General features: G+C 39.8%; 2 protein-coding genes across 6 annotated transcripts in view; one reads left to right on the top strand and one right to left on the bottom strand.

Annotated features, from left to right (window-relative positions):
- Positions 1–344: 344 nt before the first annotated feature.
- LOC101464742 (snake venom 5'-nucleotidase) lies at positions 345–10,390 on the top strand. Its single transcript, XM_004540481.5, has 9 exons — positions 345–744; positions 929–1,148; positions 1,430–1,618; positions 1,799–1,996; positions 3,616–3,770; positions 3,962–4,070; positions 4,172–4,321; positions 4,996–5,196; positions 8,930–10,390. Exons 1-9 carry the CDS (start codon positions 367–369, stop codon positions 9,085–9,087), a joined length of 1,758 nt encoding a protein of 585 aa, XP_004540538.2. The 5' UTR covers positions 345–366; the 3' UTR covers positions 9,088–10,390.
- LOC101465029 (sorting nexin-14) overlaps positions 9,477–16,572 on the bottom strand; it is a 19,529-nt gene continuing 12,433 nt past the window's right edge. For 4 of the 5 annotated variants that reach the window (XM_012922164.3, XM_012922171.3, XM_012922168.3 and 1 more), the window contains 6 exons: positions 15,127–15,250; positions 13,330–13,494; positions 12,505–12,600; positions 12,285–12,376; positions 11,903–11,959; positions 9,477–10,771 (listed from right to left, as the gene is read on the bottom strand). In XM_012922164.3, coding sequence (XP_012777618.1) covers positions 10,730–10,771; positions 11,903–11,959; positions 12,285–12,376; positions 12,505–12,600; positions 13,330–13,494; positions 15,127–15,250 — 576 coding nt within the window. In that variant the 3' untranslated portion in view covers positions 9,477–10,729. The remainder of the gene's footprint in view (positions 10,772–11,902; positions 11,960–12,284; positions 12,377–12,504; positions 12,601–13,329; positions 13,495–15,126; positions 15,251–16,572) is intronic. The other variant, XM_012922166.4, reaches the window with a different exon arrangement.

Genomic DNA, 16,572 nt, shown 5'->3' with positions numbered 1-16,572 from the left:
GAACACAAGAGTAATGTTGTACATGTACAACATTACTCTTGTGTGTACTGGAATGACAGCATGCAGCTTGTGTCTTTGCATAGATGCTGTATGTGACAGCCTGACCCAGTCAAGGATAATGTTAAAAAAACAAGATAATATAGATTTAAAAGTTGATAACTTGACATTGTTTCACCTGGACAGACACACACACACTGCAAACTTTCTAAGCTGTTGTGTTCTGCTAATCAGTACTCAAGTCTAATAAAACGACAAAAGACAAAACGACAGTTTATAAAACTTACAGAACGCTTTCTCTCACTAATTTTCTATGTCGGAATTTCCTGGACTTTTTCCTCCCTCTGTACTAAGCCGACGCCTCCTTCAATGTGCTATACATTCTTGGTCACAAATGCGGTTTTTACGCACGGAGACATCATGGGTTTGCGCGCTCTCTTGACCTCGCTCTGCCTCGTTTTAAACTGCTGGAGCGGAGCGTCGACCTTCGAGCTGACAATACTCCACACCAATGACAACCATGCACGAATCGAGGAGACCGGCAAGGACTCGGGAAAGTGTCGAGCAGAGCGTCCCTGCTTCGCTGGTGTGGCCAGGAGGTTCACGAAAGTGACCGAGATCAGAAAAAAAGAGACGAACGTGGTGTTTCTGGATGCTGGAGACCAATTCCAAGGGACTGTCTGGTTCAACTACTATAATGGCGCTGAAGTCGCACACTTTATGAACAAACTTGGTTATGATGTTATGGCAAGTATTCTTTTAATTTCTATGTTGTTTGGAAACTTTTTGTGTGTTAAAGTGGTTCAAGTTTGTATTTTTCGAAGATAAGTTTCTTTAAAAAGTCAATTATGTGTTCATTTTTAAATTTTAGTAAATCATTATATTTAATGAGTTAATAAAGTAGTTGAAGTTCTTTTTTTTTGTCACATAGGCTTTTGGAAATCACGAGTTTGACAATGGAGTGGAGGGTCTCATTCAACCCTTTCTCCAGAATATAAATTTCTCTGTGGTCAGTGCAAATATTAAACCCGACCAAACCCTGGCAGAGCTTCATAAATACTACAGTCCCTACAAAGTTATCAGTGTGGGCTCAGAGAAAGTAGCTGTGGTTGGCTATACCTCAGCAGAGACGCCATTCTTATCCAGGCCAGGTAAATCTGTTCCAATGATGTCCCGCCCAATGCCCATGCTTTGTTTTTCCAGTTCGTGGATGAAGCTGGATCACAATCAGGATAATATCACTCAAATAAAACTCTCTTTCTTTATAAAGCGTCGCTGATTGTTGGTGTTTTCAGCTACATTACCAGATGTCTTGCCTTGTAATAACAACTTTCAAATTGTTATCCAGTATTTAGACGTTTTATTCACCAGTGTTTTGAAATGTGCACTGCTTGCTTGCACCCATCCGTCCCCTATTTCCTGTGCGTGTTAGGCAAACATCTCAAGTTCAAAGATGAGGTGGAGTCACTTCAAGCTCAAGTAAATAAGCTGGAAAGTCTGGGCTATAATAAAATCATTGCCCTGGGACACTCTGGTTTTGTTGTGGATCAAGACATAGCGAGACGCGTGAGAGGGGTGGATGTTGTTGTTGGAGGGCATACCAACACGTTCCTCTACACAGGTATCTCTATCCTGTTCTATTGTTATTTATTATAGTGTTTATCCATCTGTCTCCAGACACAAAAACTGCCTTTCACACATGCAACAAACCAATTTAAAGGAATGGCATGCTTCTAACCTCACTATAACAGAAAGAAAGAACCACTTAGGCTACAAACCACAACATTTTCTTTCTCTGCAGGAACGCCCCCATCTTCCGAAGTGCCAGCTGGCCCATATCCTTTTATAGTAAAATCCAACCATGGAAGAGACGTGCCAGTGGTCCAGGCTTACGCCTTTGGGAAATATCTTGGACACTTAAAAGTGACTTTTGATGATGCTGGCGATGTCATCAAAGCCGTTGGAAATCCCATCCTAATGGACAGCAGCATACCTCAAGGTAGACTAAAATATCAGATTACACTGTACACATGTTACTGTTTGAAAAGTCGAAACCATTCACTGAACCAAATAAGATTTTATCATGTTAAAATTTCTCAGTGTTCCTGGAAGTGTATTAAGGATTTGGGAAATGAGGCAAAAGTTTTATCTCTGTGAACACAAAAGAAATTGGATATAATCAGAAGCGGCAATGAGACTAAATTACTCTGAAAGAGAGAGAAAACTTTTTTAAAAGCTGGGTAAGCTCTTTAGTAAGCATTCCTGCTCCTGACGCAGAACATGAACTTTAGTGATCATTTCTTATCTCATATTTGTTTACATTACCAGGTAACTTGTTATTACTGGATTTTGATGCACACACCCATCCTTGAGTGGTGGAAAATGTTTGCACATACTTACAGCAAAGTGGGGCAAAATTGCATTGTCCAAGACTCATCACAATATCAACAAATCTTCAGTGTTAAATTCCTTTGCTGACAGTTGAACATCCAGTGGTACATAGAGGTAAAAACTGCTTTAGCTCATTTGTCTCAGTATGAAAAGAATAACAAAAACACAACACAGGACTCAGGCTCTCCCATCACATCCATTTTCTAGTAAAAGTTTACATGTGCTCACACAAATAAGAACTTTAACATTACTTACCTTTTTGAAAGATACTTCTTGTTGTTTAATGAAGTGTATTATACTCATTAAATTAAACTAGTTAGCACCTTATATCTTATATAATCTATGAATATATGTTGCAGCCACTTTCTTGGGTACAACTGCTCACTAACACAAATATCTAATCATCCAATGACTTGTTTTGCTTTTGTTTTGTTTTTTTGTCTGTCCTGTTTGGTTCTTCAGCCGTCAGAATTGATGTCTGAAGGCCAACAAAGATACCCAATGGATTTACTTTACCAAGTGGATCATGACTTGCCGTATTGGTCCATTTGATCGACTTTTGTTGTTATTATTTATTTTATTTTATTTTCAGCTGTTACAAACAGGACAGACATACCTAGGGGATAGGAAAGGGAGAAAGAAAGATGAAGGAGAAGAAAAACAGGGGAAGAGAGACAGTGAGAAAGGTCACTTAAAAAGAAATGCAAATCTGTGCATTTTGACATGTAGACATGGTTAAGATGACCTGCTGAAGTTCTAAGTGAGCACCAGAGTGAAAAAGAAATGTGATTTAAGTGACGTTGAATGTGGGTTGGTTGGCACATGGACTCGGCTGACTATTATAGAAAATGCTGATGTATTGGGATTTTCCCACCTAAGCTTCCTTTCCCGTACAGCCAGGCTTACAGAGACAGAAACAGTAACAATCACCATTTGTTACAACCAAGATCTGCAGGACATGTTGAACCTTGAAGCAGATGGCTACAGCAGCAATATGTCATTCAATATGACATTGTAACTATGATTTGCAATCTCATATTGAAAAAGTGGAGTTGTTCCTTGCTTTACAAATGCAATGTTACCATATTTGTGTAAATTCTTCATTAGAGCTCCAGGATTATCTATTTGCTCTCAGGGATTTACTCAAAATCCAATAATCTAGATTTTTTTTCTCCAACAGTCACGATCTGTGTTTTTTTTCTTCTTCTTTGTTTTGTTTTGTTTCAGATGCGGAGATCCTTGCTGATGTTAATAAGTGGAAAACAGACTTGGCTCAATACTCGACTAAGTATGTGGGCCAAACCTTAGTCTACCTCAACGGGTCATTTGAAGAGTGCCGATTTCGGGAGTGTAACCTGGGAAACCTAATCTGTGATGCCATGGTAAAAGTTACAGGCATTTTTCACTTAGTTAACATGAGTTAAGTGTGAATTAGTGGTTATAAAAGGACTGCGTGATTTTTAAGGAAGGTGATTGATCATAACAGATATTTATGATGATAAAAGGTGACGACAAACAGCCAGAAGCAAAGAGAATTTCTCTGTCATATAATACGTCTCTTTTGCATTTACAGGTGTATCACAATATGAGGCATTCAACTGGGGAGCAGTGGAATCATGTAAGCTTGTGTATGCTGAATAGTGGGGGCATACGGACAGCGATAGACGAACGCTACAGAAATGGTAGATTTTTTTTTTCCTTTGTGCAGAATTGCCGAGTTCTTAATTCACCTTGAAGTGTTTTGTAATCTGCTGTTATTTACCTTTATATGTTGTCCTTTTAGGCTCCATAACAATGGAGGAGATCCTCACCGTGTTACCATTTGGAGGAACCTGTGACTTGGTCCAAATAAAAGGCTCAACAATAAAAAAGGCATTTGAACACTCTGTTCACAGATATGGAGGAAAGACTGGAGAATTTCTTCAGGTCTCAGGTCTGTGCTCCTCTGCTAACACAGAATAGTTTAATAATCTTTTATAACAAAGGGTTAGAAATACATATCTAACATGTGCTTACAAAAGTTGCACTGAAAGCATTGCTCAGCTGCAGGTGTGCCTAGTTTTGTAACAGGACATTAAATAGCATGTTATATGAATCAGTTCCTAAAGTAACCGTAATGCACATGTGTATTTAGTGCAGTGTGAAAACAATAATCAGTGGCTTTATGAGGTAGTTGAGGTAGTGTTTGTTGTCTCATCTTAGTAGACAACCCACTGTCTCCAGCCTTACACTAAACATAAAATGCTGTTGATGTTCTTCCAAAAGTATTTTAATTTGTGTTTTACTAATTCTAAGTAAACAGGACTGTGGTGGGGCGTGGTTCGTGGTGCGGCTGCGGGGTGAGGCTGAGCTCAGTCAGCTCATCACGCCTCCCCTGCATGAAAGAAGAATGAACTGGGTCCTGACGTTGTTGTTGTTGTTGTTGTTGTTTTGTACGTGTGGCTGGAAAGCTGCAGCCGAGAGTTGTAGAGAACAACAAGTGGTAAAAAAGAGAGTGAAACGTGTGAAGAATGTGGTCGAGTTTGTCATTGCATCGCATGCCACAAGGACACACTAGTCTCTTTATATAAATGTAAACACTATGCCATTTTTCCCTTAAATTTCCAGGCATTCATGTGAAGTACGACCTCTCCAAGCCAGTGAACCAGCGTGTAGCATCGCTGTCATTGCTCTGCACAGAGTGCCGCGTGCCCAAGTATGAACCATTAGACCCACAGAAGACATACACCGTGGTCATGCCTTCATACATGGTGGGTGGAGGCGATAACTTTACAATGATTAAGAGGGAGTTACTGAAACATAATTCAGGTGGGTGGCAGACTCTTGTTCTAAATTTATAAGCAGTTTACCTCAGGCACTTAAAAGGACCTTTACTGCATCCAGCACCAGCATCCTCTTAGTCAAAAATCACACTGACCTCATTAAAAAATGACATTTTCAATTCAAAAGGTCAAAGGTCAACCTCACACTAACATCCCTAACATCATAATCAACTCGTAGCAAAGTACCTGGCAGCTGTGAGATCCCTCTACAGTTCCCCTTTCCTTGTTTTGCATAAAGCACAAGTTTTTCTATTTTGGAAAATGAATTACATCTTTTTGTCACGAAACCTTCGTTACTCACCTTGGTTACCGGATACACGTCTTTGGCAAATCGAATGCAAACGTGTTAAGTTTCAGTGCACCTTTGTGAGCTGGATGGATACGCTTACACGCCCTATGGGCTCGCTTTAATGTTCGATGTTGGAAAAGTCACGTTAGCAACTGTTCTGTTGTTTTTCCCTCGCCTTTGTGCATCCATCAAACTGCAGATAATGGTATTTCCACGCAATTGACATAACCGCACTCTTTGCATACATTTTGTTCTTATCGTGAAGCCAAAGTATTTTGGAAAAAAAACACAATCAAAGGATATCTGCATATCTTTATTTTAACATAGTTGTTGTTTCTTTGCATTGCATTGGAGGAGCGTGCATTTTAAATATCACTTTTGTGTAACTGTGGGAAGCAAAGATTGCAATTGAGTTTAAAACTGATGCACGAATAATGATTATTTGTGCATATTTGTGCATCACATTTGTTTTGAGACTATCACTTGTGATACTAAATTTGGGTACTGATTTTTTATATCGTCTTCGCTGCCAGACTGAATACTTGTGTGTTTGAAGCATCCAAGTTTAGACTTCTTCTTTGAAGGTGTTTCTGCTGCTGTGGTCCACTCCATACTCACACTCCCTTTAGAAATACATATAATCTAAATATATAAATAGAACAAAACAGAGGTGTGGACTCGAGTCACATGACTTGGACTCGAGTCAGACTCGAGTCATTAATTTTATGACTTTAGACTTGACTTGAAAAAATGTTCTAAGACTTGTGACTTGACTTGGACTTTTACACCAATGACCTGGGACTTGAATTGGACTTGAACCGGTTTACTTGAAAAGACTTGATATTTCACCCCAAATATAAAATTTAACATGCATATTATATAGAGATTGAAAATGTGACGTCATTCACGGGTAGAACCGCAAAGGATTCTGGGAACTCGTGGCAAGCGGTACTAGCGCACGCAGGCTTTCAATTAAAATCAGTTATACAGCGATAAAAAGAAACACAAAAATGTCAAGAAGCTGTTGTATTATTAACTGCAATAGCCGGTCGCATGACAGCCACGGGAAGCCGACGGGTAAAGAGATCGGTTGTTATCGGATTATGTCGTTGAAGAGAAATTGTTCAATCATGTTTCCGAAGTAACAAAGACGCGACGGGTGGTCTGGATCGCAGCCATTCAAAGATCAAATATAACGTCCCAGAACACTCCAGCTCACAGGTTAGTCTGCTCCAAGCATTTACACGAAGGTCAGTGTTTTTTAGTAGTTAATACGTCATTTTTCTTAACATAATTGGTGATATAGGTTACAAGCAAGTCTGGCGCTGAACAGAAATTGTCGCGCTATGCTCCTGTGTTTATTGTGCATAAATAGTGAATTGTCCTGACACAATATTGCGTTTCGCTTCTGTTATTATGGTACATTGACAAAAACACATACTTTTATTCACAGGATAAAACAGGTTTTTTGTATCACTAATTGCCCAGTACGATTACAGCATACAGTATTATTGTCACTGCTACATTTCTGTGATGCTACCAGAAATGATTTCCACTACTAATTAATTACCGTTGAGCTCAAAGGTCCTATTAATAAACGGTTTAGGAATGTGTATTTATGACGACAATTTGTGAGACTGGTAAACTTATGATACGTACGATGGTCTTTTGTTCTACACGGTGCATTTCAAGGTCCTGTATCCATCCGGCGGTAAGCTGTACCTGGGCTTGTTGCAGTGACCGGAAGTTACTAAATTTCATGAGTGTGTGCACTCACTCCAAGAACCGTATAATTATAAATATGCATATAAATATGCTAAGATGAGATAGCTGACTTCATCTAACTAGCAAATGTTGTCCAGGCTACGTTGGTGATGCAGTTTTTTTAATGTGTATGATATTTTTGTCATGCGATTTTAAAGCCGGTCCTACAACCGCATCCAAGAATAACATGCAGCTTATCTCAGAACTGTCGGTGAAAATTATTCTTGGAGCTAGGTTTAATTGAGCTGCATTTTAAAGAGGTGCAATTTCACAATTTGTGTATATTTTCTAAGTTCACTATTTTGTCATGTGTTGAGAAAAACACAGATTTTAAAATTACATGGTCTAATATTTACATTTAGCATATAACTGCAACATTATTTTTTCATTATTTTTTTTTAAAGACTCGAAAGGACTTGAAATTCAAAGTTTCAGACTTGTGACTTGACTCGGACTTTTACACCAGTGACTTGAGACTCGACTCTGACTTGCCTGACATTACTTGAGACTTGACTTGAGACTTGAGGATAAAGACTTGAGACTTACTTGAGACTTGCAAAACAATGACTTGGTCCCACCTCTGGAACAAAAGAGCTCATTTAGCAATCACTCCAAGACTTGGCAGACTGTTATAAAGGTTTGCAAACTTTAATGTTTCATAGTCATTTGTCCCTTGCTTTTTTTCTCCCTGGTGGAATGCAACCTGAGTCATGACCATTAATGTTTTTTTAAATAAAACATCACAGGAAGGAGCTAGACAGTGCTTTTCATGAATTAACTGGATTGTCTAAAGTGAAATTCTAACATCCTGTCCATGTTAAAATGGATGAATTCATCTGATAATGCCTAAAGTGAGAAACATTTTACGAGCGGACACTGAGAATTAACTGTGGCGCACTTGTCTGTGAAACGCATGGAAATGGGGAAAAACAACATATGGACCACACATGGAAACGCAGCCATATAACATCTGCTCTCAAGAGTTTATTCTGTGACTCAAAGTCCTGCAGTTGTTTTTAAACTTGACAACACACGTTGCAGTAAAATATCTCTGTAGTGGTATAGTGGAAAAGTTTTTGTTATCCTCAAGGCCGCACTAAAGAAGAAAAGAATAGCAGGATGTGGCTTGTGACATTTTCATTTCCAGCATTGCTTTAAGGGTTTTTGGCACTCTGGCACAGTTTATCGAAATGCTGAAACAACCATTGGACAGTTTTGCCGTAGCGCTTTGTATTAACACTTATGATTCTAAGCCTGAAAAGCTGATGATCTGCTGAGGGACATAGAAATCCATTGTTTTTGAGGATGGTTGAAGAACTCATATTAACTGTGGCAAACTTTCACACAGAGGTTGGATTTTTTTTGTTTTGTTTTTTAACTTTTTTTCCCACCCATTATTCAGAGACAGAAATGAACAACAAATCAAAGCCTGCTGTACCTGTAAACTCTTTAGTTCTCGATCTTTACTCTTGGGATTCTCTCCAGCAGGGATGTTTAAATCGTTTAAATATGTTTCTGCAGTTTTCTTTAAATTTTACAAAAATCACTCTTGAAATCGAGAATCGAGCATCATGAAGATGTTATTTATGTATTTTAATGATGTAATATTGATTCATTTAATGCCACTTTGAGATTTTTTTTAAAAAAAATTTGCCTTTTCTTGCAGGTGACTTGGACATTACCGTTTTTTCCAAGTACATCTCTGACATGAAGCGCGTGTTCCCTGCAGTAGAAGGCCGCATCACTTTCAGGAACTCTGCTGTCATTGCTTCATACAGTATTGGCTTGTTGCTGCTGAGTCTGTGTCTGTCTGTGACACTTTGATTGGCTTTTTACACTCTGGTAAACTGTGATAAATTGAAAAGCTCCAGGACTTGGTTAACTGTCTTTTCAGCTCGCTGCCCTCAAAGCTAACTAGAAGACAACAGGATTACAGGTTCAGCCTCGGGGTAGCCAGCATCCAGGTTGAAACTTATTATAACCCACAACGATTCAGCAACCCCCCAAAAAAGCATGAGCGACAGTCTTGTTTACTCAAACCGACACACAAATGTACCAAAAGAAACAACCTAAATATAAAAAGCAAAGTTATATTGAATGATAGAGCTTACTGATTGAAAGACGAGGGAGTGTATGAAGCTTGGTCAATTTTCTGAATGAGATTATTTTACAAAATAACAGTGGATAGTAAAAAGCACACAAAGCAACAACTATTCCAAATGATTTTCTTTAATTACCATTATTCAAATGCCTGAAAAACTGTGGTCAGGCAGAATGCACGTCATCTTTAAAAAGAATGATGTTTTCATCGGGTTACAAACATGAATGCATTACTGTGTAGAAACTGTGAGGACTTGTAAACAAGCCAGTGATTTGTTGTCATGAGGACCTGTTTGATCTGCATATATGCAAAGCTGAAAGATTCATCTGCACTGAGTTCATGAATTTGTCAGTACATCTAAAATTCATATTTACAAAAGTGCTTTTAAAATTCTAAGGATTTTTTTCCTACTTTTATTTTTACACATTGAAAATACCAAAAGAAAATCTATTATTCATTGTGCATTCTGTTCATCTTGTAGTCATTCCAACATAAACTTAACTTTAGTGGGCAAATGATTGTGCTCTTTAATGAAATATTAGTATAGTGATATGTATTTGCTTGCTATGATAACTCCTTTATTAGCAGTCAGCTATTAAGCTTGTAATATTTTACATTTCTCTCAATCAAATGCCATCTTCAAACTGACTGATTAGACATAAACCCAGCCTCAGGTTAGTGCATTCCTAGTGTTCTTCTTAAGCCCAGATAAATAAGTTGGGTTACATCAGGATGGGTATCCCATCTAAAAACTGTGCCAATTTAAATCCACTGTTTGGACCACTTGGAAAATGCAGCTGACAGTGCCTTTGCCTTCCCTCCTTATATTCCTTTCCACAAGTCTTGTCTCCCTATTCCTCCTGTCTGTCCTTTGTGATTATCTACCCACCCTGGTGCCTGCTTATCCCCTATCTGTTGGTCTGCTGCTCATTATTCATACTTCTGGTTTCCCTCAAGTGTAGGTTTTGGATTTTGTGTACTATGGATTTTTCCTTAGCCCAATAAAGGCTTTCCTTTTGCTGTTTATTTCCCTGCCTTGGTCATTTGTGTCCTCTCCACCTCCACCACACCTGACAAAACTGTTAAATCACTGTCTTTTACTGTTAGCTTCTACTGCTAATAATAATACAAAGAAGAAATTGTCAGTTAAATTCTGACTTTTTATTTAGTATATACTTCATGTATGTATTTATTTTACAAATTAATGACAGATGCACCAGGGGAAACCATCTGCCTTTCCTCCTGTTGTGGGAGCAGGTATCCAGATACAGTTACTGTACATGTCAGTTATGAAGGTCTATGCGTTGGATTTAGTCTAGTGTCAGATGAGCTCGGGCATGCCAAGCATGTTGGCTCATGTTTATTTTACATCCATGGAGCCATCACAGACGTCTCCTTCTGCACCTGCTGAGAACACAAGAATGCAGGGTTAACTCAGAAGCAGATGTGTGTTGCTGTGGTTTGGTGTTTGATTTAAAGAAAATGTGAAAAAGCTTTGATTGTGTACAATCACATTTCCATAAAGTTGGGACACTGGGAAGAATAAAAATGGAATGCAGTCACATAAAGCACACCTAATTAAATATAGAAGAACAATTTAAAAAACATAAAGTGTTTATTATGGCTTCTTCTTTGCCTGATAACATGTGATTTCTGGAAGTGTTCCTGAGCACATGCTGTGATTTGCATGACAGATTCTTTCCTGTTTTTAAAGCATTGCCACCTGAGGGTCCAAAGATGCTATATTGATTTTCAGCATTGTCCCTTGCACACAGAGATTTTTCCCAATTCCCTGATCTGTTGATGATATTATGTACTGTAGATGATGAGATATTTAAACCCTTCAAAGTTTTATATTGAGGAACATGATTCTGATATTATTCAACAATTTGTAGGGGCAATGTTTTGCAGACTGGTGAAATTCCGTCTTCTAAATGCTCTTTTTATGCCCAATGGTCTTGCCAAATAACCTCATTAGTTGCTAAATTTTCCTCCAGCTGTTCCTTTCTAGTACCTCTTACGTTTCAAGCCTTTTGTTGCCCTCTAACCTCTGCTCTAACCTAAATGCATCCAATTAAACCATTTTATATATATATATATTCAAAAGCAGAAGAACAGAAATAAATCCAGATATGGGGATAGGGGTAAAACAAATTCAACATCAGAATTATGCTCATAATTTTTGAGATTTTGGTGCGAATCTTCACTCCAATTGCAGAAGCATTACTGTACGACTATCCAGGTAAAGGACTTTGGCATACTTATTAACGAGTGATATGTGTGTATTTCTCCACTAAAAATGCAGTTATTTAATCTTGTATTCATTTAACATTGAACATCATCATGCAGTCTCATTCATTCACTTATGCAACGATTAACAATGATATTGCTGATAGTTATTGACTGCATGTTTTTTCATTTTTCTGTTCATTTTTTGGTATTTGGGGTTTTTTGGGTGTCAGGATATATTCACTCTCCATTCTGCGGAGGATAAGAGCCTATAGATGGGTGGGTGAACAAAAATTAATATGTGTTTACCTTGTTTAGCTCTGGAAAAAGTTCCTGAATGACGATGTCCAGCAGCACATATGTCAGCTGAGGAAGGCAAAGCAAAAAAGGTAGGAACAAGATGAGAAGCATTAAGGTCAGTCGTGTTTAAATAAAGATGGAAACACAACCAATATGCAGAACGGCAGAGGAAACTGTGTTTCAGCAAACTGCATGTTACATTGCGTACCTATTATAAGGTGCGAATGTTACATTCAGAGGTACCCCAAGTCAATTTCATTCATATACCCATCTGTCATATACTAGCACAGCTTTTTTTTCATGTCCTATCACGTTTCCTATCAGCGAAGTGCAAACATTCTGAGAAAGCAGCGAGTGTGTCCTCGCTGTTTGTGCGTGTCTGTCCTTGTACCTGTTTGTTGAGCACTGGCTGCTGTAGTCCATCAAAGAGGAGACGCACTCCTTCATACTTGGCCTCTTCTCCGATACATTTCCCCAGAAAGTCTGAAGATAAATCAAGGACAAGCCCCCAGGCGGCAATTTAAAACTCACCACTTGTCTTGTAGGTTTAGATGCCGACTACAAGTGGTCCATAAATTACAAAAGGCGACTTGGAAGAACTAAATAAATACCTGGAATATAGCTCATCATCTCCTCGAACGTCTTCTTTGCTCTCCTCTGCTTGTCTTGGGCGGGGCGAGGCGGGCTGCTTTCACAGAAAACTGAGTCTATGAGGGCAAAGATTCACTGCATGATTTCACCTCTGTTAGATTGTATTGTTTATTGTCATTTATGCTTAGAAATATTTAACCATATATGCTTAGAGGTGTATAATCGATTGTGTAGTGATAGGATGTGTGATCCTTAATAGTCTGCAAAGGCTTTGTGTGCATTCCAGAGTGTTCTGGCATTCACACCCACATTCTGGGAGCATGGGAGAGGGCATACCTTCTCTTATTGTTTTATGACAGGATAAACGTATCTATATCTGTTTTAGTCTACGTGCCTTTTGTTTAGATGAACTGCTGGACTTCCAGACCAGCCGGTTTAGGGAAGTCATTTATGGGGTCACACTCTGACCCCCCCCCCCCCCCACACACACACACACACACACACACACACAACGCACAGGCAAGGTACTCTTTGTATGTAGACGTCATATGTTAATGAACCTATGTATATTCATGTAACCTCAATAAAAGAGCAGTGTTACGGGAGAGCGGACGAGAGCAACTGGGGTCAAGCGAAGGAACGGCGTTTGTCCGGTTCTCTCCCGTGCACGAGAAACATGAAGAACTTTGCCTACTCGTGTCTTGCTTTGCTGTGTAATTACATTGTCTTCAACGTTTCAGCAAATAGGTTTAAGCTACAAACCTATCAACCTCACTTAGTTTGTTTGTTTAAAGTTCGAGATTCTCACAAACACGCAGACTCTCTTCGGTTCCTTGGCCGTGTACCTCTAAGCAGGGTGATGAGCGAGACTAGCCGGTGCTCCTGGACCACTTGGTTGAGTTTGTACTGAAGATAATAATCTGTGTAGGCCTCCAGTGTGTTCTTGAACAGGATCCTGCCACCCATTAGCAGGTGGTGCAACCAATCAGGGACACGAAAGACGACTCTGCCTAAAAATCAAGAAGAAGAGAGAGAGCACTGATCACCTACATGACCTATCTTTTTAATATACACCAGTCAGGTACAGCATTATGACCATCTGTCTGATATTGTGTTGCTCGCAGCACTTAAACAATCAAAGCATAGACGCTCGTACCAACAAGTCCTATAAGCTGCGAGGTGAAGCCTCCATGGACTGGAGCACATCCCACAGATGCTCAACTGGACTTACATCTGGGGAATTTAGAGGCCAATTCATCACCTCAAACTTCTATACTATACATTTTTCACAGCCGTCAGGGAATACAGTTTCCACACATGTCAAAGTAATATCCACAGCAATGGCAGGACCCAAGGTCTCTCAGCAGAACACTGCCCAAAGCACCACACTGCTTCTGCGAGTTTATACTTGCCTTCTTGCCATAGTGCATCCTGGTGTCCGGTGTTCCCCAGAGAAGCTTCACACATACACGTGATGTGACAGAAAATGTAATTCGTCAGACCACGCCGTCTTCTTCTTACTCCATGGTCCAGTTCTGATCCTCACATGCCCATTGTTGGCACTTTCAGCACTGTACAGGGGTCAGCATGGGCTCCCTGACTGGTCTGCAGCTATGCAGATGCATACACAACAAACTGCAATACTCTGCGTGTTCTTACACATTTCTATCACAACCAGCAGTAACTGTTTCTGCAATTCCAGCTACAGTAGTTCATCTTTGCTCCCCATCAATGAGCCAATGAGCCATGACCCTGTTGCTGACTCACTACTGTTCCTTCCTTCACTGCTTTTGATAAGTATTGAGCGATTCAGACCAGGAACACACCACGAGCTGCAGTTTTGGAGATGCTCCGACCCAGCTGTCTAGCCATCACATTCTGGCCCTTGTCAAACTTTCTCAAATCCTTACGCTTGCCCATTTTTCCTGCTTCTAACACATCGACTTCCAGGACAAAATGTTCACTCACTGTAATTGACGTCACCTGTCAGTGGTCATCGTTATGCCCTATCAGTGTAAACTGTGTGTTTTACAATCTCTCTTTCCTCATCCCCTATTTGCCGACCTTATGGTTTCTCATTTGGTGTAAACTTAACACTGTGGACATTTTTCAATTATTTGACCTAATATTTCTTTTTTAGCAGCATGCACTTTCAGCCATATGTTTCATGGTTCTAGCGTCTGTCAGCTACACAGACCAAGACGGATGAAAGAATAAGACAAGCGGTGGAAATGGGCTTCCTCTGAAGGAAGCGAGGAGAGATAAGAAGAGGAGCTCAGTCATTCAAGAGGGAGTCAGAGTAGAGACGCTGCTTCTCTGCATCAAATGGAAGTAGTTGAGGTGGATATTGTGTCTCTCAGCTGGTTTGGAAATGTCCCTGTGCCTTCAGGGAGACGCCGAGAGAGGGTATCTCTGCTGTGGCACAACCCAGAAGTGGTTTCACAGCAGATCCACAAATGGCACATGTGGAGTATTTCACTTTAGTATTTTACCTCGCAAAACAAGTCCTTTCTGAAACACTTTCCAATAACATTTCAACCTGGTACAAATCTATCCACATCCTATGTTTAAGCATGGAAAGGAAACATCATAAATTGTGTCTGCAGAACAGACTGCAAAAAAAACCCCAAACCTCTACTTACCAACATACATCAAGTAGTCATAGACCCCTTCAATGGTGATCATTTCCATGAAGTAGTTCTGATTGTGTCTCTTCTCTGTCATCTCTGATCGGTTGGCATTGTTTTTGAAGAGGTCATTGAAGAGCTGGGGGTGAGACACTTGCGTCAGATTTTAAGACTGAAGCTCTTTCAAACACCCACTGTCTCTATCTGAGAGCATTTCCAGTTATGAGTGACTCACAAAACTCTGGCAAAGTAAATATGTAACGTCCCTATTCTTTTAGGAATATATTCAGATTTTATGTTAAGTTAAGTGGACGTGTTTGTTTAAGCACCACTTGCAAAAAGCTGTTATGATCTCATCAGTTCAGCCACTGGCAAGTTCTCAGATTAAATGCCCGAGGCCTTTCTTGGCAATGTCAGACCTCATTTAAATTTTGTGAAGTGCTACTTCACAAAATTTGTTGCAAAAATAGCGCATGTGCTGATGTTTTATTCTATTGTGTCTGTAATACTAGAATCACCATTGGCTGATTTTAATCCCATTAAACTTCCTTTTAATTAAAGACAGAGGAATCTAATAAACACTAGAGGAAACAAAATATCAGCATAAACAGTTCCATCAATAGTCAATAAAAATCACTGTCTTTGCTTTAAAAACTTTATTTAGGGGATTATTTAATCCCCTGCTCAATTTGTAAGTTTGCTACAGGGGTAAGAAGTTGCTTGTAGTTGGCACCAGGTTTGCACACATCTCAGGAGGGACTTTGGCCCACTCATCTTTACAGAAATTCTAAATCCTTCACTTTTATTGGCTGCTGCTTGGCAACTCAAAGCTTCAGCTCCCTCTATGGATTTTCTATAAGACTAAAGTCTACAGACCAGCTAAGCCACTCCATGACCCTAATGTGCTTCTTCTTTAGCTGCTCTTTTGGCACCTTGCTGGTATGTCTTGGGTCACTGTGTTGCTAGACGATGACGACGACCCATCTTCAGTGTTCAGGTTGCGGGAAGCAGGTTCTTGTCCAAGCGTGGCCACGTTCATTGGACCCTCAGTGCGGTGAAGACATCCTGTACCCTTAGCAGGAAAACAGCCCCAAAGTATAATGTTTACACTCCATGCTTGACTGTGGGGAATATGGTGGAGGCTTTAGGTCATACTCAGCATTTCTCTTCCTCCAAACACAGTTGATGCCAAAGAGCTTGATTTTGGTTTTATCTTCCAACAGCACTTTCTCCCGACACTCTTCTGAATCATTTTAATGTTCACTGGAAACTTAAGACAGGCTTGTAACTTCTTGAGTGGGGGGACCTTGCAAGAACTACAAGATTTCAATCCATTACGGCGTAGTGTGCTACCAATGTTGTTTTTGTTGACTGTGGTCCCTACTGCCTTCATTAACAAGCTCCTCCCATGTAGGTTGGGACTGATCTACCACCACTCTCATGATCCTCACATCATGAGGC

This window comes from Maylandia zebra, linkage group LG19 (assembly GCF_041146795.1).
Source record: "Maylandia zebra isolate NMK-2024a linkage group LG19, Mzebra_GT3a, whole genome shotgun sequence".
Lineage (NCBI taxonomy): Eukaryota > Metazoa > Chordata > Actinopteri > Cichliformes > Cichlidae > Maylandia > Maylandia zebra.
The sequence above is the reverse complement of the archived record's forward strand: the minus strand, read 5'-3'. Positions and strand labels throughout refer to the sequence as shown.